The sequence below is a fragment of the Saimiri boliviensis genome, chromosome 11 (assembly GCF_048565385.1).
Source record: "Saimiri boliviensis isolate mSaiBol1 chromosome 11, mSaiBol1.pri, whole genome shotgun sequence".
Classification (NCBI taxonomy): Eukaryota; Metazoa; Chordata; class Mammalia; order Primates; family Cebidae; genus Saimiri; species Saimiri boliviensis.
Genome location: NC_133459.1, coordinates 76,416,900 through 76,440,002, shown reverse-complemented (window position 1 = coordinate 76,440,002; position 23,103 = coordinate 76,416,900). Strand labels below are relative to the sequence as shown.

The following is a 23,103-nucleotide window of genomic DNA, read 5'->3' as shown; positions in this document are numbered from 1 at the left end:
ACCAATATGCAAATCTAATTCACAGGGATTGAAACAGCATCCTGAGTAGTCACACCTCCCTATGCTGGGTTAGGCTATATGCAGCCCAAACCTGATACAACTAGATCTGGCAAGATAAAAGAAAATTTTTGTTGGAAAGATAAAGTTCTGTAAGTGCATCATCAGTCTTCTTTTTATCCCTACAACCAGGTACCAAAAATCCTTCCCAATGGTTTTTCTACTTTAAATTCACCCAATCCAACCACCTAGTCCTTCATGTCCTCATCATCACCAGTTTTTATTAACAGATATTTTAATTGCCCTTTCCAATTAGATTTTTGGAAGTGGGAAGAGCAAATATTTTTAAGTAGTTCGTTGGCTTTTTTTTTTGCACACAAATATGCTGGAAAATCACGTGATGCTGTCAGCATCCAACACAATCCTGGGCCACAAGTCTACACACTCCTTTGCAACTGGTCCTGTGGTGGCAGGACCTTCCATCTTGCCTTCATTGTTTTCTATGACCCCTGTAGTATCTTCAAAATAAAGAAACATACCATTCTTTCTTTGATATGACTTTTTTTGCTGAACTACTACTGCTGGATAGACCTCCTTTCTGAGCTCTGGTTGTTTGCCTTTCTTGACTGTGACCAACACCATGTCACCCACACCAGCAGTGGAAAGTCTGTTCAGCTGCCCTTTGATGCCCTTCACAGGGACGATATAGAGATTTTGGGCTCCGTTGTTGTCAGCACAGTTGATCGTGGCTCCTACCGGCAGACCCAGGGAATTTCAGTATTTCACACTGGAGGACCCACTACATCCTTGCTTAGCCATCTTCAACACTGGAAAAGGGCAGAATGACCCATTTTAATTCTTGATGAAACTTTTACAATATTGATGATGTAGAATCTGATAAGTCCATATAATGCTGAGTCTCTTAGCTCAGTTTTGTATATAGGCAGCATGATGTGTAGACTCTGATTTGATGAAATACAACTTAGGAAACTGAGTTTATTCACATTCTGTCGTTCCACATCTATAATAGTATCCTAAGCCAGGGATCCCCATCCCCCAAGCCACAGACCGGTATGAATTTGTGGCCTGCTAGGGACCAGGTCACACAGCAGGAGGTGAGTAGCAGGTGAGCGAGGGGAGCTTCGTCTGTATTTACAGCTGCTCCCCAATGCTCACATGACCGCCTAAGCTCTGCCTCCTGTCAGATCAGTGGTGCCATTAGATTCCCATAGGGGCATGAATCCTATTGAGAACTGAGCATGTAGGGGATCTAGATTGTGCTCTCCTTAGGAGAATCCAATGTCTAATGGTCTGTCACTGTCTCCCATCACCCCAAGATGGGATTTTCTAATTGCAACAAAACAAGCTCAGGACTCCCACTGATTCTACAGTATGGTGAGTTATAGAAGTATTTCATTATATATTATAATATAATAATAGCAATAAGGTGGACAATAAATGTAATGTGCTTGAATCATTGCCAAACCGTCTGACCCCCCACGGATCTGTGGAAAAATTGTCTTCCATGGAATCAGTCCCTGGTGCCCAAAATATTGGGGACCACTGACCTAAGACATTGCTACACCCCAAGGTTAAGCAAACTCAAAGCTCAACATTTTTGTATTCTAGTCAGAATCCAGTTGAAGCCACCTGGGGCTACTAGTAAGGTTTCTACATAGTCTACCCATGGTTCTTTGCTTTCAAAGAATCTTACCAAAAGTCGTCTCTTAGAAATTCTCTATTAACATTCTGAATACTGTGTTATTACATTAGTAGTTTCCATAAAGGAGTATGTCATGATTCTACCCAACGTTTATGGCTTGAACAACAATATCCCTGCTTATTTTATGTACCCAAATAGATACATCCAAAGAATGGAACAGTATACCAGCCTTTGTATTCTAATCTCTTATGAGCCAGCAACTAGGCTTTATCTGGTGGCCATTGGCATGATCCATTTGAATTCTTCCGCAGAATTACCACAGATTTCCACAATTTAATTCTCCTCACAGTGTATGCTTACTTGACTGATCATGTGGATCCCCTATGTACTAAATGCAAGGTCATTAACCACAGCATAAATCAAAATAGTATGCATTACCTCAGATGAGTCAAAATTGTCCTGAACTCTCAGATGTACTGCCTTCAATTTTGCCCATTTTGTGGACTTTTGCCTTCAGCTAAGGCTTATCATCAGCGGGGTGAAAGAGATTAAGCTTCCAACATGCACAGTGCCTCTCAGAATAGTGAATACCCTGGCTAATAACTAGACTGGGATATAAAGGAGACTTCAGAGATGCCTGCTGCTGAAGTTTTTTTTCTTATCTGAGTGCTAGTTTCTTGGTTTTGTTAAGTTTGTAAAAATGCATTGAGCCATATACATGAATCTTGCACCTTTCATGTTTAGACTATATTTTAATTAAAAGCTTTTTAAAAGTGATTGCTAATAATTTTAGACTTATTTATAAGACTTGAATTCAGATAGCTTAAGATTATCAAGGATGCTATCCTGAGAGAATGATAACAACACATAAAATAAGTAATGAAGCAGTGAGAGTGTGTGTGTGTGTGTGTGTGTGTGTGTGTGTGTCTGTGAGAGAGAGAGAGAGAGAGAGAAACAGACAGAAATAGAGAGACGCTAGAGAGAGAGAAATTGTCAACCGTTTTTGAATCCCCAGATTCAATTATTTCTGAAGCCAGTTCTATGCCCTTTCTATGGTTTGATTACTTGATCCAATACTACACTCCTCCTTTTTACTCATATAATTCAGGTTGAGTGTTGTCACTAGTAACTAAAATAGTAATAACTACAAAGTGATCAAGCTATAGTCTCTTTCAGTTTTAGTCTTATGGAATTCTTATTAATTACTGCATTTAGTAAGTTTCAAATGCTAAGTAAAAATGGCTTTAGGCTAAAGAATACAACATTAAGAAGGGACTCATACAGACTAAAAGCACATGCTTTAGAAATAAAATCAGAAGGCAAAATTAAGACGAAAGCAGTGAATATCAGAAAATCCTGACAAATCAACTTTTTTCCAAAGTCACACACACTCACACACATTATCAAATTAGACCCAAGTTTTATAAGAAATTAATTTTTTCACAGATACAGAATATAAATCCGAGAAAAATTACTATTTTTCACAATTATGACTTTAAATCAACCTATTTCTAGTGATTTACAAGTACTACGATGTTCTACGTGTTTCTTCATCCTATATGTAAATAAAATGTCTCTTCAGTCTTAGTTACTTCTCTTTGGTCTGTGCTTTCTCCTTTCTGAATTTTACTCTTCTGTGATGTGATAAAAGTTATTAATATGTGAATCTTTTACATATCTATTTTTTTCCTTTTGCATACTTGATAATTTCTTTCTTTTGATTCCCTGAGAAAAGAGAAACAAAATATTCTTAATGGATTATCTGGGGAAAGGCAACCAGAGGGAAAAGGAACATTGGGTCACTGGAGATCTAAACCAACACCAATACTAGGAGCACATGTACCATGAGGAAGAGAAGAGATGAGGAATCCAAGATGGCAGAGTTAGGGCAACAAAGTTAGTCATCTGAAAGTTTTCCAGCAATTTGAGCAAGAGAGAACTGGGGAGGATATGATATTCTAATATGATTTCCCAAGCACTAAAATAAGATTTGAGTTCAATAAACTGAAATCTCTGCTGAATCTTTAAATGAAACAGTGCAGCCTGTACTATGCACAGGTTATTAGAAGCAAGTTTATGTAATACTAAATTCTGAGGTCATTAACATAAAAGAACATACCTCTACCTAGCAATAAGCACACTGCATGAAGAGGGACTAAGATGAAGGAGAGGAATAAAAAGGCAACTCAAAGAAAGACAGAAGCATAAGGTCCTAAGGAAGGAGCAAATAGTCAAAGATAGCATCTGATCAGGAGCAATGCTGATCCAATCCAGTTCTAGGGAGAAATGCCAGATACGGGTGATGGGGAGGAAGGCAGCAAACCGCACTGACATGTGCACTGACCTATGCAACAATCTTACATGTTTTTCCCATGTACCCCAAAACCTAAAATGAAAAAAAAAGCAGCATAGTCTGAGAAAAGAGACAAGGGATACAGCTTGGGATGCTCAGAGAGTGGGAAGGACTAGATGGAGTATTTTAAAACTTTCATCTAAGACAAGAGGGGAAAAAAAATGTAGTGCAGATTCCCTAGGGTGAACTCCAGGAAGAGAGGGAAATGTGAGGAGAGAAAAACGCATCCAGGCAGTGGATTAAAGAACAGAACTGATCATAGGGCACCAGCCCAGAAAGAAACAGAGAGCTACAGGTACCTGATAGATCCAGGCATAAAGTGGCCAACTACCCAACCCCTTCCAGGCTTCCACAGCACCTGACACATCTACCTGTTTGCTCAAGAGGCAAATTCTCTAAGAAGTCATCAGCAGCCCACAGCATTCGTCTCAGAGCAGAAAGAATTAGAACATCCTTTATAGGATCCAACTCCTACTCAGAGGAATAATTGCTAACCACCAAGATGTCAGGAAGAGCAAATCCAAGTTTTCTTTGGAATTCCTCTATCTGCAATACAGAAATTAAAAAGACATTGCCAAACAGTGAAAATATTATTTTATGTCAATATAAATTATGAAAGCAATATCAAAATGTAGTAACTTGGCAATAATTTTCTACTGGGAAAAATGGAGATCGGGGCTCACAATGTACCTTGAAGAACTTCACGTCAAGTTCTAATGTCACTGGCAATTGTAATCTGGAATACGTGCAGTGGATTCTAAATGATTTAGAAACAAAATTTTAAAGACACCTACACTACAGTCCGTAACTCTCCTGTTTCTTTTACAAGACGTTCTCTGGATAAGTTCATTTTATTACAGTAGTTTGATGTTTAATTCTTGCTTAGACTATTTAATCTCTAGAACCAGATTGCCCAGGTTCAAAATATTTATCTGTCACTGTTCAGCACTGTCAATAAACATTGGTAAATATTTATTCTGTTTTCTTTGTTTCCTCACATGTAAAATGTAGTAATGACAGTACCCGTTTCATAGGCGTGTTATGAGGATTAAGAAAATCTATCACATACTTACTAATCAATAAACATTAGCTATCATTGCCTTCCCCCAATTGGTGTTTAAGAATTTTGAAATTATTCTTAATCCCAGTAGCTGTTTGTTTTTATTTTTTACACACTAATATGTGATTGAAGTAACATACCCCGGAAAATGTGTTTACAAAGGGAATCAGTCATTACCTTTGACTTCACAGGCACACATCTGTCTATTTCTATAAGGTCAGCTTTTGTAATCAGATCGATGTTATCCACGTGAGTGAGCAAAGCCACATGTACCATATCTATGACAAACAGAACTTTTTAAATCATTTTAGATAGCTACAGTATCTTCAATTTACTCAACTATCAACTATGGAGCAATTTCAAATTTGGAAAGTTCCCTCCACCTTCCGTCACCTTCACCCCGCAAAAGAACTCCCTGGAACTACTTATTAGTATCTGAAAATTCTCTGACATGGGAAATTTCCTTCGTTGTCTTCCATGGTAACAAATGAGGCTTCAAATGAAACCACCTCTTGGAAGAGGTAACTAAAATTTATACTACAACATTGCTTATTGATTTCATATTCTGTCCAGAAATTGGGGTCAGATAGAGACTAGAAAAAATACCAAAGGGCTCTAATGAACAAGATGGGGGAGAAGAGTCCTCAAGAAGGAGACAGAATGGGTCAAAGTATCACAAGTAAACTACACTTATTTCACAACACTAGCACTCATCTCTCTGCACGTCTCCCCTTTGCCTAGTTTTAAATTTCAGCAAGCAGGTAAGTTGATCACACTCTGCTTCTAAATTAAGAAAAGTGATAAACTGACTCTTTCCCACTCAAAATGACCAAGAAAAGCCAGAATGGGTCACCCTAAATCTCTGATCCTAGTTACTTCTCCCAACTCTTTACCTCTCCCTACCAAACTTCTTACCTTCCTATTTTTTTCCTTATTGAAGTGTTTCTTTAAACTTTCTAATTCTCAAGGCCCAAGGCCCTATCTTTGTCAATAAATGCATGGGAGGATACAGGGGTAGCATGTAGTTTGGATTGTACTACCCTTCATATATACATTAATTTTTTTTAATTCTTAAAAAAAAGACTTTAAGGTAGGTAATATCATTATACTAATTTGACTGATTAAAAATTGAGGCCCAGAGAGTTTACTTACTTGCATAAGTAATATAGCTAATGAATACTCAATTTGATTGAAGCATGCTGGTAGGCCAGGGAAGGCTGAGATATGCAATTTCTTAAGTTCTTTATCCTGTCCAAAAGCCATTCTAAAATACAATCTGGTCAATTACCCTTAGTAGCAAAGTGGAGTGAGACTCACCACACTTTATTAACACCCTTCGAATGCTTTTGATCTTTGCTATCATCTCAGGGGAGAAGTGTTCAATTGAGTTGGCATCAAATACAAATGCCACACAATGGATTCTGTCCTTCAGCGACGGGGAATCAATGTAGTTATCATGACTTGATGTGATTGGTTTCATGGGATTAAACTGTAAAGTAGACATAAAGCAACATTTTAATTCAACAAATATTTATGAGCACAAACTATATGCCAGGCACTGTGCAAGTGAACCAAATGGTAAACAAAACAGAAAAGTCTCTAATAGGATGAGGCTAACAATCTGGGTAGAGAGAAAAGGCATTATGCAAGTAGCTAGCAGTCCTTTCACCTAGTCAAGTAAGGCCTCTGTGAGGAAAGGACATGTAATCTGAGAGCTAAAATAGCAGGAGCTGGTCTGCTAAAGAGGATAAGGATATGGCTGAAAGTGTTCTAGATAAGAGAGGCAATCTGCCCACAGATAAAAGTAAGAGCACTCAGAAAAAAGGCTGGTAGCATCAAGCAGAGTGCAAGGAGGGGAGAGGTTCAAGATGAGATGCCTTTACTCTTCAGCTAGCACTTTCTCTGCTGGGAATCCGTCCCACTGATATACCATAAAAAATGCAAAATGACACATGCACAAGGTTATTAACTGCTGAAACATCTGCATCAGAAAAATGCCATGTCAATAAAACATAGTCTGATATGTCAATAAAACATAGTTTCGTACCACTTCTCCAAGAATGGAGTAGCCACAAATTTGTATGTACTTCGTTATACATTTAAAAGGGCAAATAAACTATACATTTTATATGGTTACTAATAGGAAGATGGGAGAAATTTATTTGAAGTGGCAGAGAAGGAAGATAGATTATTTGAATATACCTTATTTTGTATATTTGATCTTTGAACCAACGCTAAACATAAATAGAAAAACAAATTAACTTAAAAACCAATTCATAAATTTAACAAATTAGTGAACGGTTGTGGTTATAATACAGAAAGAAACTATTTCTGATTGACTTTAAAATACAGTAATTTGTATACCCCTACAAGGATAAATGATACAACCTCAATGCACTATAAAGATCTGCTAAAATGTTTTGTTTCCAGTTTTGATTGTGATTATATGAAATGATATTAAATGATTATGATGAAATTGTTCATGGTACTGATAGAGCCTTAATACTGAGACTACTGTAGATATCATATAAGATAAAGCAAATGAGTTGTGACATGATATTCTGTTATCTCCAGTGTTTTTGAGAATGGAAATTCTCATTTTGGGAGAAGCAGATATACAGGTAATAGAAAAGAGAGTAAGCAAAAAATTTTTAGTACTGAATTTGAATAAGAAATTTCTGTATAAGTTTATAATTTATTGTTTTCTCATGAAAATATATATTAAATAACTCTGATCACTAAAAAAGGCAAGAAATAATGACCAGCCAAGTAGCTATGAACATTTCGAATGCCCAAATCAGGACTACTTGAAGAAACAGCTGTTTCAAAACTGTGGCAAGAATCAAAGAATATAAAAAAGACTTTTAAGTTCATGTCAGAAGTACTCAGGATCCAAATTGTAGAGGCTCCCACTGATACAAGATGGTAAATTTGACATCAGTATGGAGAAAACCTACAATGGATTGAAACACACAACATATGTTCAATTCATATTGAGTTATTAATAACAATAAAATAATAGCTTGACCTTATTGGCAAATGCAAAGGGGATGTTATTATTTCAAAATCTTGTAAAAAGGAGAACAATTCAAGCATGTATCCTGTTGGTCTTTTTAAATTGTGCTGCTGGGTAATCAAAGAGTGAATGAGGGGAAGTTTATCTTTCATATGTAAAATGGTGAACAAATAATACAGAGTGTCACTATTTTTATACCTTAACAAGTAAATGGGATTAGGCATTAAACATTGACTAATATCAATATTAGAAAAGTGAGAAATCCCCAAATTGTGCACCTTTTCATAGAATACAACACAATCTATAAAGTAGCATCTGAACTGAAACATGCTTTGGATTCAACTCTCAATATTCAGGATACATAGAAAACAGAGGACCATGTAAAACTACCCTGAGGGATGCAAATAACAGAGTTTGGATTGCATAGAAGTCTACAAAAGAACTAGATTTCTTACTAAACAAATGGCAAGAAAAAAGCAAAAGATATAAAGGCAGAACATACCAAATCCAAGGGGCTGAATAGATCTATTTGACATTTTTTCAAACAATCTTAAAGATGCATATTTATAAAGCAATTAGAAATTTGAACATTGAGATGTATTTGATAATTTCTGGAACAATTGTTAATTTTAGGTGGGATAACGGTATTATGGCCATGTTTAAGGAGAAACATATATGCTCCTATTTATATATTTATATGTATATTCAATGTTTAATAAAATTTTATAATTTCTTGGTTTACTGTAAATTAATACAAGAGAAGAGAAAGTGGGTGGCTAGATGTGGATAAAACAAGATTGACTGTAGATCAAAAATTTTTGAAGCTGAGTCCATGGAAATCCATTAAAGTATTCTGTCTATTTTAAAATTCTCTATTAAAAAAAGGTATTATTTAAAAAAAAGAATATTTTTTAAAATCGCATTTACAAGATAACTCCATACTAAAGAATGAAAGAATCTTGCATGAATAAAAAAACAAAACTTGTTGTGTTTTTGAAAAGGCACACTAGATATGTAAAGATGTAAATCAATTTTCAGTGTAAAGTGCAATATAATTTCAATGTAAACAAGAAATCAAACACAAATGATCAAACAAAGCACAAAAAACCTCACTTGAAAAAGTACATGAATGAAAATGCTAACCAAAAGAAATATGAGTAATAAAAAAATGAATGTGAATATCCAGTAACTTATCAAGACATAATTGATTAATATGGTAATTAAAACAATTAGATAACATAGTAATTAAAAGGCTATCATGAAATAATAGATCAGTACATCAATAGAATAAACTAGAGAATACAAAGACTAATCCCAATATTTCACAATGGAAAGATACAAAAGGCATTCACTGAAAGATGTTGACATGATTGACTATCCATTTGGAACAAAGTAAACTTAATGATTAATTCAAGATCTGAATGTTCATTAAAAGACTAGAAGTTTAAAAAATACATAGACTGAGGGCCGGGCGCGGTGGCTCAAGCCTGTAATCCCAGCACTTTGGGAGGCCGAGGTGGGTGGATCACGAGATCGAGAGATCGAGACCAACCTGGTCAACATGGTGAAACCCCGTCTCTACTAAAAATACAAAAAATTAGCTGGGCATGGTGGCGCATGCCTGTAATCCCAGCTACTCAGGAGGCTGAGGCAGGAGAATTGCCTGAACCCAGGAGGCGGAGGTTGCGGTGAGCCGAGATCGCGCCATTGCACTCCAGCCTGGGTAAGGAGAGCGAAACTCCATCTCAAAAAAAAAAAAAAAAAAAATTACATAGACTGAGATGGTTCTTTGATCTCCCCTTCCTCTTGCCTGGAACAATGACAGTGCTCAGTGTCCTTTCACATAAAAATGAAAGCCACGTGTCACAGTCAGGTGGGGCTGCTATAGGACACATTGCATAGATTGGGTGACTTAAACAACAAACATGTATTTTTAAGAGTTTGATCAAGGTGCCAAAAGATTCACTTTCTGGTCAGGGTCTTCCTCCTGGTTTACAGAGAGTCACCTTTTTAAAATTTAATTTAATTTAATTTTTTAATTGCATTTTAGGTTTCGGGGGTACATGTGAAGAACATGCAAGATTGTTGCCTAGGTACATACATGGCAGTGTGATGTGCTGCCTTCTTCCTCATCACCTATATCTGGCATTTCTCCCCATGCTATCTCTCCCCAACTCCCCACTCCTCGCTGTCCCTCCCCTACTTCCCCCTGACAGACCCCAGTGTGCGACGCTCCCCTCCCTGTGTCCATGTGTTCTCACTGTTCAACACCCGCCGATGAGTGAGAACATGCAGTGTTTGATTTTCTGTTCTTGTGTCAGTCACCTTTAGGCTATATCTTCACATGACAAAGAGCTCACGTCTCTCTTGTATATAAGGGCACTAATACCATTCATGAAGTCTCTACCTTTATGACCTAATTACCTCCCAAAGTCCCTTCCTCCAAATAGCATCGCATTGAGGATTAGCACTTCAACATATAAATTTGTGGGAGACATATCATTATATCCCATGTTGAGGGTGTCAGAAAGTCAGAAGGATCTCTGAAATGAATAACTTCAGACAGCCGCCACAGTGGTCCCAAGCTGTCTGCCTTCAGACTTCCTGTTACACAGGAGAAAACTGACTATGTAGGTAAGTTCATGCAGTTGGACTTGTGTTTCACACAGCTGGAAGCAATGGAAGGTGAAACAGCATTCATAGCTGTTACGATAACCGTGATGGAAGAGCCCTTGAGACGGTTTTATTTTTTTGAAAAAAATTTCAAAAAGAGACAAAGAACATTGGGCAAGTATAGTTTAAGAAGATAAATTCGGATGCATTTGTACAAACATAAGCATTTTAAAACAATTATGATTTCTCATTAGTCAAATCTTACCTGGTATCTATCAGGAATGTGACCGTTTAAGATGCTGACTATATCATCAACATACAGGCCTTTTTCCTTCTCACCCAGCCCCAGTGAGTCACAGAGAATAAATGGCAGAGAATTGCCATCTTCCCCATTTCTAATAGAGTATGTCCTATACTGTAGAGGGGAGAAAAACAACTTTAAAGAATTGTTTTTTTGTTTTTTTTTCTGAGATGGAGACTCGCTGTGTCACCAAGGCTGAAGTGCAGTGGCATGATCTTGGCTCACTGCAACCTCCTCCTCCCAGCTTCAAGCGATTCTCCTGCCTCAGCCTCCTGAGTAGCTGGGATGCACCATCATGCCTGGCTAATTTTTTTTTATTTTTAGTAGAGATGGGGTTTCACCATATTGGTGAGGCTGGTCTTGAACTCCTGATCTCATGATCTGCCTGCCTCTGTCTCCCAACCTGCTGGGATTACAGGTATTAGCCACTGCGCCCAGCCAAGTATAATGTTTTATTGTTAATTGAGATGAAGTCCACATGTAATAAAGTTGATATGTAAAAGGCTTTTGAAATATAATTAATTTGAACAGAGAAGCAAAGGTTAGGTGGCCTCAAAAGTACTTACCTTCTCAGATATCCCAGTTGTATTAGTGCCCACCAAAGCCTGATGTGTAACATGACCTTGGAAAACAGACCTCACTGAGTTGAAAAAGCTGGATTCCCAGCTCCAATTGGACCCAGCAGCAGAATTCGTATTTGTTGAACCAGTGATCCATATGATTCATAAGTTCTCAAGGCAGACGATAAGCTCTTCCTGAGCCTGTTTAGACAGTTTTTAACAATTGACTAAGTTTAGGTCACAAAACCTTACGATGAATTTTACTAGAATTAATTTTTTCATGGATACTATTTTTGTTTAGCAACTTGCCTTCTTACATAAAAGACATGAGACTACCTTACCTCAAATCCTATTGCAAAAAGAACAAAAAGCAAAATAATGGGCAACTAAAAGCAGACGTAAAATGTTTCAGATTTAAGTTCCTAGACTATATAAATCTATGAACAAATAATAGCTATGTTAAACATAAAGATCAATATTTAAGACTAAACTTCAGAAGTCACAATACATGTGATTAGTATTTTAAATGTGTAATTAGTATATTTAGTCCTATAGGCATAATAGGACTATTATATTTTATGCCATGATGTTTGATCAGGAGAATGAAACCATAGTCACAAAAAGTTCCCCTACTAGAATAATGGTAGGGGTAAGGCAAGGTTGGTGTGATTTGTTAGAAGTAATAGAGGAAGCAGTGTTTGAAGGCCTTGGGTAAGCAATATGATTCGGCTATGGACTCACTTGTAGTTCATATTTGCTAGTCAGAATAGTAAGAATGAAGTCACGATACACATGACTTCCGAAGTTTATGAAAGTAATCCATTTCTGACATATTCTTGAAGTTCATGCTAGGTATTCCCCACCGACCAACCACTTCTTCCACAGCAACTCTCTAGAGCAAGTGAAACTTTAACTGCAAGAATTCTAAGCAAAAAGCAGACATACAAATAACTGTTTTTATTCAAGTACGTAACATTAAAACTTCCTCCCCTCTACTCAGTGTTGTTTTTGTTTTAACATTAATGTTATCAGATATTTTATGATTATGGTACAGTTTGTTCTTGATGATCCACAAGTTATGTGTGATAATATGTGTTGCCAATTTTATTGCTGAGACCTACGATAGAATAAGTCAAAGATAGTGAAGAGAGTAATAGCATCTTTAAGACATTGACTTACTCAGTGACCACTTTCATCTTTCTTTCATCCGGTAAATCTAGGGAAATAATAAAAGAATAATGTAGATTAGAAGTTGTTGAATGATTGGCTGACTGAATGAATGTCAATGAATTCACTAGGGACAAATACTAAAATAGCTTTTCCATGAAAACAGTCCTGCGTAGTGAAAAGGGATCAATTTTACAGAGAAAATTCTGTTAAATCTCATTAACATAATCTAATTTGAAGAGGCAAGGGCTTGAGGCAATAGACCCTGCAAGACTGTACTATCAGCAGATCTCTTCTCATTCCATTACTCAACAGTGATGTGTGACTCACTCCGACATGGGAATTGAGGGTGTGGGTGTTTTCCGAATAAAAGAAGCAAGGCCTACAGATGTGGGAATGCTCTAATAAGGCATTTTCTCCTCCATAATCCAATAGGTCTAAGATGGTTAATGTGCAGACAAACAAACAGAAAACACAGGCACTATATTTTCTCTACAACTTGATATTAACAATTGGAATTCCAGAAACTTCCAGCTCACTTAATTTTATTCCTGCCCCCAGAAGAGAAAATGAGACTCATGCCTACCCAATCAGAGCACAGTAAATTGTTCAGGGGTAAGCAAAGGACTTCATTCAGATCAATAAGGCTCAGGCTCAGAATTTTTTTTTCTTGGAAAGAGACATTTTTATGGTGAATTTAACCTATTTCTTAATCTACATGTTGTTACATGAGGGTGTTCTAATTGTAAATACACTTATCAATTGTGTACTTTACTGATTATGGTTACATCTCAATAAAACGTTTATTTAACTGATCTAGGATGGCAGATATCATGATTTATCCAAGTAAATTTACCAGGCTTTGAAAAATTTATTTTAAAAAATATTTAGGACAGCAAAGAAGAAAGATCAAATGTCTCAAATAGAAGTAAAAAAAATGATAAATAATCTGGCCTTAGGTTTTCCACAACAACATCAATGCTGTAGAAACATTAAAATATCCCCCAAAATAAATGTAATACAAGAATGATGTACTCTTATAGTCATCCAAGTATGAATATCACAGACAATTACTTTAGAACACGCAAATACTCAGGTAATGCCATTCACAGGAGCCCTTCTTTTCAATGATGAGGTATAAACAAGTCTTGTATAGAAGATGCAAATCACCAATGCACATAAAGGTGTTAGTGATCGAGGAAAAGTGGAAATAAAAAGGAGAAACTATCTTTTCACAATCAAATCAGCAAATATTCTAAAACTTGACGATATCCAAGACAGATCAGGATACAGGGAAATAGACATTTCTATAATCATTAGGGACGGTATAGACAGCTGAACCTCTTGAAAGGCATCCATCCAAATCCAAATGATCATAATCCTTAAGCAACAACTTCACTTCTAAGGAGTCATTGTAAAGAAGCATTTTTGTAGACAAAGTTATATGCATAAAGATACTACAAGAGCACTGTTTACAACAGCAACAATTGGAAATAAATATTCTTTAGTAAAAAAAAAATTATGTTCTTTTCGTACAGTGTCAAACTATATGAAAGCAACTGAAATGTCCATCAACAAATAAATGGACTTTTAAAATGTGGTATATACATATAATGGAGTGTTACTTTGCCTTATAAATGAAAAAAAAATCCTGTCATTTATGACAATATGAACGAAGTTGGAAGATATTATGCTAAGTGAAATAAGCCAGGCACAAAAGGACAAATATTACATAATCCCACTTACATGAGGAATCTAAGATAGTCAAATTTATAAAAGCAGAGTTAGAATGGTGGTTTGCCAGGGACTGTGGGAAGGAGGAAAGGGGGATACATTTGTAAAAGGGTACAAAGTTTTACCTGTGCAAGATAATTAAATCTTAGAGATCTACTGTGCCGTATAGTACCTACAGTAACAATACCGTAGGGCAGGGGTCCTCAACTCTTGGGGCCATGGAACCGTGGCTGTCTGTGGCCAGTTAGGATCCAGGCCACACTGCAGGAGGTGAGCTGCAGGTGAGCAAAGCTTCGTCTGTATTTGCAGCTGCTCCCTATTGCTCATATTACAGCTTAAGCTCTGCTTCCTGTCAGATCAGAGGTGGAATTAGATTCTCATAGGAGTGCAAATGCAATTATGAACTGTGCATGAGGGATCTAGGCTGCATGCTCCTTATGAGAATCTAATGCTTGATGATCAGTCACTGTCTCCCATCACCCCCCATTTGGGATTGTTTAGTTGCAGGAAAACAAGCTCAGGGCTCCCACTGATTCTACATTACAATGAGTCATATAATTATTTCATTATATATCACAGCATAATAAAAATAAAGTGCAAAATACAGTTAATGTGCTTGAAACCATCCCCCCACCACCAATCTGTGGAACAATTGTCTTCCATGAAACTAGTCCCTGGTGCCAAAAAGGTGGCAGCCAGTGCTGGTCTACAGTAAGTCTTTACTTAACATCATCATGGAGTCTTGGAAACTGTAATTTTTAGCAAAGCAACATACAGCATGTCCTTGAAAAATGTCTTTCTTCCATAATCATGAGGGAAATAAATTGATTTCCTTCTAAGTTGTTTCACTCACGTCACAGTTTCCAAGAACCTATAGTCCACATTGTGAGGATTTACTGTACTTAAAAATTTGCTAAGTATAAATCTTATATTAAGTGTTCCTATCATAAATATATATTTTATTAACCATGGTTGTGTCTTAGCAAACAATTTGTGTCCAGGTTTCAGTCTGAACCATCCAAATTATGGACAAATGAAAAGGTCACATTTCCTTAAAGAGATGAATTGGTTCAAACCAACCAAAGACGCAAGGGAGAACTCTATACAGGATTTCCTAATTAAACCTACCTTCACAGCGAAAAACTTCACATTCCTGAAAAGGCATAGCACAACTTCCACCAAGTTCAAGATTTTCCATTTTCTTTGAGCCCATCATCACTTTTTGAATTCTTACATTTATCTGGAAGCCAATGGAAAAAAGTGGTATACATTCATCATCAAACAGTATTTCTGGTGTATATTGTACTGTTTCACATTTTGAAATTTTAGTCCCTTGAAGTGTGAAAAGGAGGATGGCAGCATACTTTCCTTGCTGGTAACCCATTTGTGAATACGCTCCAATAATATGATCTCCACTATAAATCACTGTTAGAGTAGGCCCTCGATTATAACATCTATCAAGCAAATCTTGTTTAGAGAATCCATGGACACTAGCCTTATAGAGAAGGCTAAGCCGCTTTTCTCCAAAATAATTTTGCAGGATCTTTTCTTGCAACCATGTCAAACGTGTTGTCACTGCCATACTGCTTGACCTAATGGCAAATCAGACATATTTTCCATTAAATATTAAAAAACAGATAACATGTACTGTTATAAAACTTGCATTTATGCCTCTTATATACTCTATATAACAAAGGGTGAACAGACAGCCAAAAAATGAGAAAACAAAGGATAAACAGCAAAAAACAAATTAGCTAATTTTTTAATTAAAAAATAACAGAGATTGACAAGTGACACTGTCTTCTGAGAGAGAGAGAGACTAATGCTTGCTAGGAAAAATGAAAAACAGAAAGACATTTACCTGTTGCAGTGTCGATAGTATCAGCTAGAGCTGAGGGTAGCTGCTCTGTCTTGTTATCTAGGAAGGCACAAAATGGGAGAAAGAAATTATTCAGCAGCCTTGAAGCTTTGGAGACTCAGAAAAAGGAAACTGAAACTCAGGATGCCCAGCCCACTTGATAGCATGCCAACTTCTCTCGGCGAAGGAGCATAAACTGATCTAGCTACTTTAGACAGTACATTTATATAAAAAATAATATTGAGAGAATCAAGGAATTGAAGTCAGAGGGAAGGAAACATAACAGCTCACTGACTTTTTAAAAATATTTTTACTTAAGGATAATGTAATCAATTTCTGTATATAGACATATAAAAAGTAGTGCACATTCTCCCTCTAGAATATGTATCTCAAATTCGTTTACATCTCTTAATCCCTGCTATCAATTTATTCTATCTACACTAGCATACTTCCTTATGTAGAATGTTATTAAAGCCTCCAAATTTGTTCCTCTGCTTTTCTGCCTAACCCCTGTCTTCTAACCACAGGAAAATGAGGAGATGTCATTTATAGAGATAAGATATGAGATATATACAAGTTATAAACCAACTCGTGTCAATTTCATCATAAAGTCCCTTCTCTAACATCACATCACTAGGGGTCGTAAATTTGTGTTCCATAGGCAGAATTCAACCTTCATATTTGTTGTGTAGGGCCAATGTAATTTCTTTTTTTTTTTTTAATTTTTGAGTGTGAATGCTTTTATGTCATTGGGTATCCACTCTCCTGTCCTCCTTTGTCCACTCTTGCTTTATACTTGACTGGTTCTAACAAATTTAAATTAACTGCCTGCCCTAAAAAGGATTTCTTAATTTGTTGGCACTATTAAAAACAATAGCACCATCAAATAAAAATATTTTAAGCAGTTTATAGGTATTATTACTTCGCTTTAAAAATCGTATTATTATAGGCTTATTATTTGCCAGTCAATTTACAGGTATCTCACATATTTATTTTAATAACTTTATGATGAAGACAATATTATTGCCACTTTTCAAATAAATAAACAGAGTTTTGGAGTATAAGGGAGAAGAAGATTAGGAAGAGGAGTGAGAAGGAAAGCAATCTCTTACTTTAGAGAGCATAATCAGGAAAGGTCTATCTAACGAGACATCATTGAAGAAGCGTCCTGAATGGAGTGAGAGAGAGCACCATGGAAATAGCTAGGAAAAGAGCTTTATAAGCAGAGAGAAGGGAAAGTATAATCACCCCTGTGGCAGCTTGTTGCAGTAAGGAGGTCAGTATGGTTGGAGCAGACAGAGTTAAGTTTGGAGAAGAACAGCAGGGAATATTCTGGCCACTGTGTGGAGATAAGCTGGAAAGTGCTAGATGTGGAGATTGTAGCTCGGCAGTAACAAAGGGGCAAAACTGTAGAGGACCTGTCTCCACAAAGCTGAGTTACACACTGCAGCTTGTGGCTGACAAGCAGTCGCAGAGATGCCTCCTTCCCTGGCATGAATGAATCCTTAAGGGTGAGCCGTTCCAATTCCCTATTTTTATGCCCTTTAAAGTGGGCCTCTTGACCAAATTGTCTGATCTGCTGAGGGTGTTAATGTTTCTGTTTTTCTTATTATGGCCCATAGCTTTATAAGCTGCTGGTGGTAAGAAGGCTTTGAAGCTGAACCCAACAAAGAAACACGGGACAATTTCCACAAAGCTGTGGCAGGGATGGAGTAGTCTCAAGCAGAGAACACTGAGTAATATATATAGTGCTTTTGAAGATCAGCAGGTGTTGAACACAGTGTCACCACTACCTGCACACTTTCTATGTTCAGGTCCCACTGCTCCCTGACAGCCTTAAAGGAGCAGGAAATCCTCCTTTTTTCATTCTGAAGATTGTGTCAAGAACTCCAAGGAGTAGGAGTAGCTAACATGGGCCCGACGGGTACTTATCTGTTCATTCAATAAGAAGCCTGAAAATCTTAGGGTAATATTTGACAAATCCCCTATATCATCAATTGAACTGAAATAAACAAAATTTAGCTTCTTTATAAAGGAACAGGACACAGAGATAGGAAGAGAGATCATTTGGTAGCCTGTGCTTAATCTCCTACTCTTCAAGATATGTTGTTTCAAGAGTTGGCATTTATCAAGACACAAGCAAAACTGCCCTCTCTCAAATATTCCAGTATTTTAGGTAGCCCTTGCTCATGATGTGTAAAATATTCCCAAATAAAATTATGTCCTTTAAATGAACCATCACTTTCAAGAAACTAATGTTCCCAGCTCTTTTCCTTGAACCTCTGTAAGACATAAATGTTCCCTTCCATACGAGTTCAGAGGTGTATATATCCCACCAAATGACTCGTGTTGGGACTCCCCTTCCATACTTCCGTGGGCCCTTTCGATGTCAGTGACCTACCTTGTGTGCTGGGATTATTTTGAGCATCCTAGGTCCAAATAAAGGGGATATATTCCAACTGGTCAGACTGCCTCAGCTAAATTTCAGGACAGAAGTGGGTTCTTACATTGGAAATTCTATAGATGGCAGTCCATTATTAACAGAAGATCCATCGGCCACATCAACAAAACTGATAGCATTTCTCTACGAAGTGAAGTGTGGGGATTCCTCAATTAATGACAAAGTCTTCCATCATGTTTCCTGGCTTCCATGTATTATCCTGACTCTGACCCAGCACATAGTCCTCAGAAGTCTCCCTGTGCTGGCCACATTCTTTCTCTTGATCTCTCCAGTTCTGTTTCTCTCTCCTCCTTCCACCAGAGTTATGTCTAATTTTTCTTTCCTCTCTTTTTCCAGAATGGGTAAATGTCTTGCAGTATCTCCAGAAATGGGAAATGTAAATAACTCTGACTCTATTACTTTTTTAATACATAATCATTATGTAAATTTTATGTCCAGATTCTTTTACGCCCTGACCTACCAACAGCAGTCTACTATAGAAGTTTAAAAGCCTGAATATTGGCTGCAATAGCTAATGTCTGTAATTCCAACACTTTGGGAGGCTGAGGCAGGTGGATTGCATGAGCTCAGGAGTTCAAGACAAGCCTGGGCAACATGGTAAAGCCCCATCTCTACCAAAAAATATACCATCCCCCCAAAAAATTAGCCAGGCCTGGTGGTGCATGCCTGTGGTCACAGCTATTCAGGATGCTGAAGTGTGAGGATTGCTTGAGCCCAGGAGATTGAGGTTGCAGTGAGCTGAGATTGCACCACTGGACTCCAGCCTCCTGAGTGACAGAGTGAGACCCTATCTCAAAAAAAATTTTTTTTTTAAAGAGTCATTATTTCTGATTGTTCTTTTTTGTTTCTTCCACTCCCTCATTTAACCACTCCCTCATTTAATTTTCAAGAGAATAATGTAGTGACTGGGAAATGGGAAACCATGTATAAAAAAAAAATGCAGGAAAATATATTAAAATGCCACCTTAAGAAGCTGTCTAACTCCACATGGTATCTGATATGGTTTGGATGTGTCTTCACTCAAATCTCATCTGGAATTGTAGTTCCTATAATCCCCACATGTCATGAGAGGGACTAGGTGTACATAATTGAATCATGGGGGCAGTTTCCCCCATCATGTTCTCATTGTAGTGAGTTAGTTCTCACAAGTTCTGATGGTTTTATAAAGGGCTTCCCCTTTCTCTGGACACTCATTTCTCTCTCCTGCTGCCATGGGAAGAAGGACATGTCTGCTTCCCTTTCCACCATGATTGTAAGCTTTCTGAGGCCTCCCAAGCCCTACAGAACTGTGAGTCAATTAAACCTCTTTTCTTTTTAAATTACCCAGCCTCAGGCAGTTCTTTATAGCAGTGTGAGAACAGGTTAATACAGTAAATTGGTACAGAGGAAGTGGGGTGCTATTATGAGGATACCCAAAAACGTGGAAGCAACTTTGAAATTGGGTAGCAGGCAGAGGTTGGAACAGTTTAGAGGACTCAGAAGAAGAGAGAAAAATGTGGAAAAGTCTGGAACTTCCTAGAGACTTGAAGAGCTCAGAAGACAGTAAGGTGTGGTAAAGTTTGGAATTTCCTAGTCTCATTGAGTGGCTTTGAACTGATAGTGATATGGACAATGAAGTTTAGGCTGAGGAGGTCTCACATGGAGATGAGAAACTTGTTGGGAACTGGAGCAAAAGTAACTCTTGCTGTGCTTTAGCAAAGAGACTGGCAGCATTTTATCACTGCCCTAAAGATCTACGGAACTTTAAACCTGAGAGAGATAATTTGGTGTATCTGGCAGAAGAGATTTCTAAGCGGTAAAGCATTCAAGAAAAAGCAGAGCATAAAAGTTGAAAAATTTGCAGCCTGACAATAGGATAGAAAAGAAAAACCTATTTTTTAGGGAGAAATTCAAACTGGTTGCAGAAGTTTACATAAGTAACCAGAAATGGAATGTTAATCCCCAAGACAATGGGGAAAATATCTCCAGGGCATGTCAGAGATCTTATGGCAGTCCCTTCTATTACAGACCTAGAGACCTAGGAGGGAAAAATAGTTTCCTAGGCTGGGTCCAGGGACTCCACTGCTGTGTGCAGCCTCGGGACTGTTTCCCAGATGCTCCGGCCATGATTTAAAGGGGTCAAAGTAAAGCTCAGGATGTTGCTTCAGAGGGTGCAAACCCCCAGCCTTGGCAGCTTCCATGTGGTGTTGGTCCTATGAGTACACAGAGGACGAGAACTGAGATTTGGAAATATCTGCCTAGATTTCAGAGGATGTATGGAAACACCTATTCATCCAGGTAGAAGTCTGCTGCAGAGGCAGAGCCCTCAGAGAGAACCTCTGCTAGGGCAATGTGGAAGGGAAATGTGGGATAAAAGTCCCCACACAGAGTCCCCACTGGGGCACTGCCCAGTGGAGCTACGAGCAAAGGGCCGCTGTCCTTCAGACTCCGGAATGATAAATTCACTGACAGCTTGCACTGTGTGCCTGGAAAAGCCACACTCAATGCCAGCTGTGAAAGCAGCTCAGGTGGGGGTGCTGCACCCTGCAAAGCCTCAGGGACAGAGCTTCCCAAGGTCTTGGGAGCCCACTTCTTGCATCAGCAGGACCTGGATGTAATAAATGGATTCAAAGGCAATCATTGCAGAGCTTTAAGCTTTGACTGTCCCACTGGATTTCAAACTTGCGTGGGGCCTGTAGCCCCTTCATTTTGGCCAATTTCTCCCATTTGGAATAGGTGTATCTCCAGGTTAGGAAGTCACTAACTTGCTTTTGATTTTATAGGCTCATAGGCAGGAGGGACTTGCCTTGTCTCAGATGAAATTTTGGACTATACACTTTTAAGTTAATGCTGAAAATAGTATTTGGGGGGACTGTTGGGAAGGCATGATTGTGTTTGAGATGTGAAGACGTGAGATCTGGGAAAGGATCAGTGGCTGTGTCCCCACTCAAATCTCTTCTTGAATTTTGGTTCCCATCATCTCCATTTGTTGTAGGAGGGACCAGGTGAAAATAATTGAATCATGGGGGCGGTTTCCCCCATCCTGTTCTCATCATAGTGAGTTCATTCTCATGAGATCTGAGAATCAGACACAATTTTTCTTTGCTAGGCACTCATTTTTCTCTCCTGCCACCATGTGAAGAAGGACATATTTGCTTCCCTTTACACCATGATTGTGAGCTTCCTGAGGCCTCCCAGCCCCGTAGAACTGTGAGTCAAATTAAAACTCTTTCCTTTATAAATTACCCTATCTCGGGCAGTTCTTCATAGCAGCATGAAAACAGGCTAATGAGGTGTCCATCTGAAATGTCTAAAGTCCTATCATACAAATAAATCACTTTTTTTTCTCTCTCTCTCTCTGACCTTCTTGGCCATGGAAGTTTCATAATACCCTCTCTATAAATCTAACACTGATCATCTATCTGGTAGAAGAGGGTCTTACACACTCAAAACACCATAAATAAATTTATCTCAGTATGCTTATTTAAATTGTAGAAGTCCGTTCACATGTTAATTCCTTCTTTATCGCTTTATCAAAATGGAAGACAAATGAGTTCAGAGGTTTAGACATATGTGTTTTGTTTCGTTTTGCATTTATTTAAAAAATCTGACAGATATTGTCATGAAATATGCAAAGGAACTCAGTTTTTTAAAAATGAAAAAATGTATTTACACATAATTGTTTAGCACACCTTGTTACTCGACCTCCCCACCTCCACCCATGTACTCTCAGTTTTGGCAATTTTGCTTACATTGCCCTTCCTGTTCTGGAGGCTGAAACAGTTTGAGTCTATTCATTTGAATTGTGTTGAGGAAAAAAGTGGGATGGGGGAGGGTGCAGTTGAATATTGACTATACTTCTTTACGTTCTTACTGGCCCAAGTGACCTGCATTTTCTCCAACATCAGAGAAAGATTTTGCAAGGGTTTACAACTGGTATGCAAGTTTTTATCTTTCCTACCTTGATGGCAAAAATCAGATCTATTTAATCTACTGTCATCCACAAATTGGTCCACAGCTTCATCAGATTAGGGATGGGAATTGAGGGCTTCTAAATTCCCATGGCTTTTGGTTGCAGGACCCCATGAAGATTTTGATCAGTCTTGCCATCTTGTGGGTACCTGGGCATTAGATTGAGTTATGTTCCTAAAAGATGATTGTTTATTTGCTGATCATTATGCATATGGTGCCTACTTGGCTCCCCCTATCAAATTATGTCAAAATAAATTAATTGTGAACCGTTTTGTTTTATGAAAAAGCAATGTGATAATCTTTAAATGTATCTTTCTAAATAAGATACAAGCTTACACTTTACCCAGCACAGTAACTCCTCTTGGTATT

The 23,103-nt window shown here is 37.8% G+C and overlaps 1 protein-coding gene and 1 pseudogene across 1 annotated transcript in view; both read right to left on the bottom strand.

Moving 5' to 3' along the window:
- Window positions 1-258: 258 nt before the first annotated feature.
- Window positions 259-816, bottom strand: LOC141580281 (large ribosomal subunit protein uL14 pseudogene; annotated as a pseudogene).
- Window positions 817-3,060: 2,244 nt separating this feature from the next.
- IFI44 (interferon induced protein 44) overlaps window positions 3,061-23,103 on the bottom strand; it is a 27,915-nt gene continuing 7,872 nt past the window's right edge. Inside the window, 9 exon segments of the mRNA XM_074381057.1 lie at window positions 3,061-3,385; window positions 4,385-4,559; window positions 5,251-5,351; window positions 6,391-6,562; window positions 10,968-11,117; window positions 11,570-11,664; window positions 11,667-11,764; window positions 12,743-12,779; window positions 15,593-16,056. Coding sequence (XP_074237158.1) covers window positions 3,339-3,385; window positions 4,385-4,559; window positions 5,251-5,351; window positions 6,391-6,562; window positions 10,968-11,117; window positions 11,570-11,664; window positions 11,667-11,764; window positions 12,743-12,779; window positions 15,593-16,046 — 1,329 coding nt within the window. The 5' untranslated portion in view covers window positions 16,047-16,056 and the 3' untranslated portion in view covers window positions 3,061-3,338.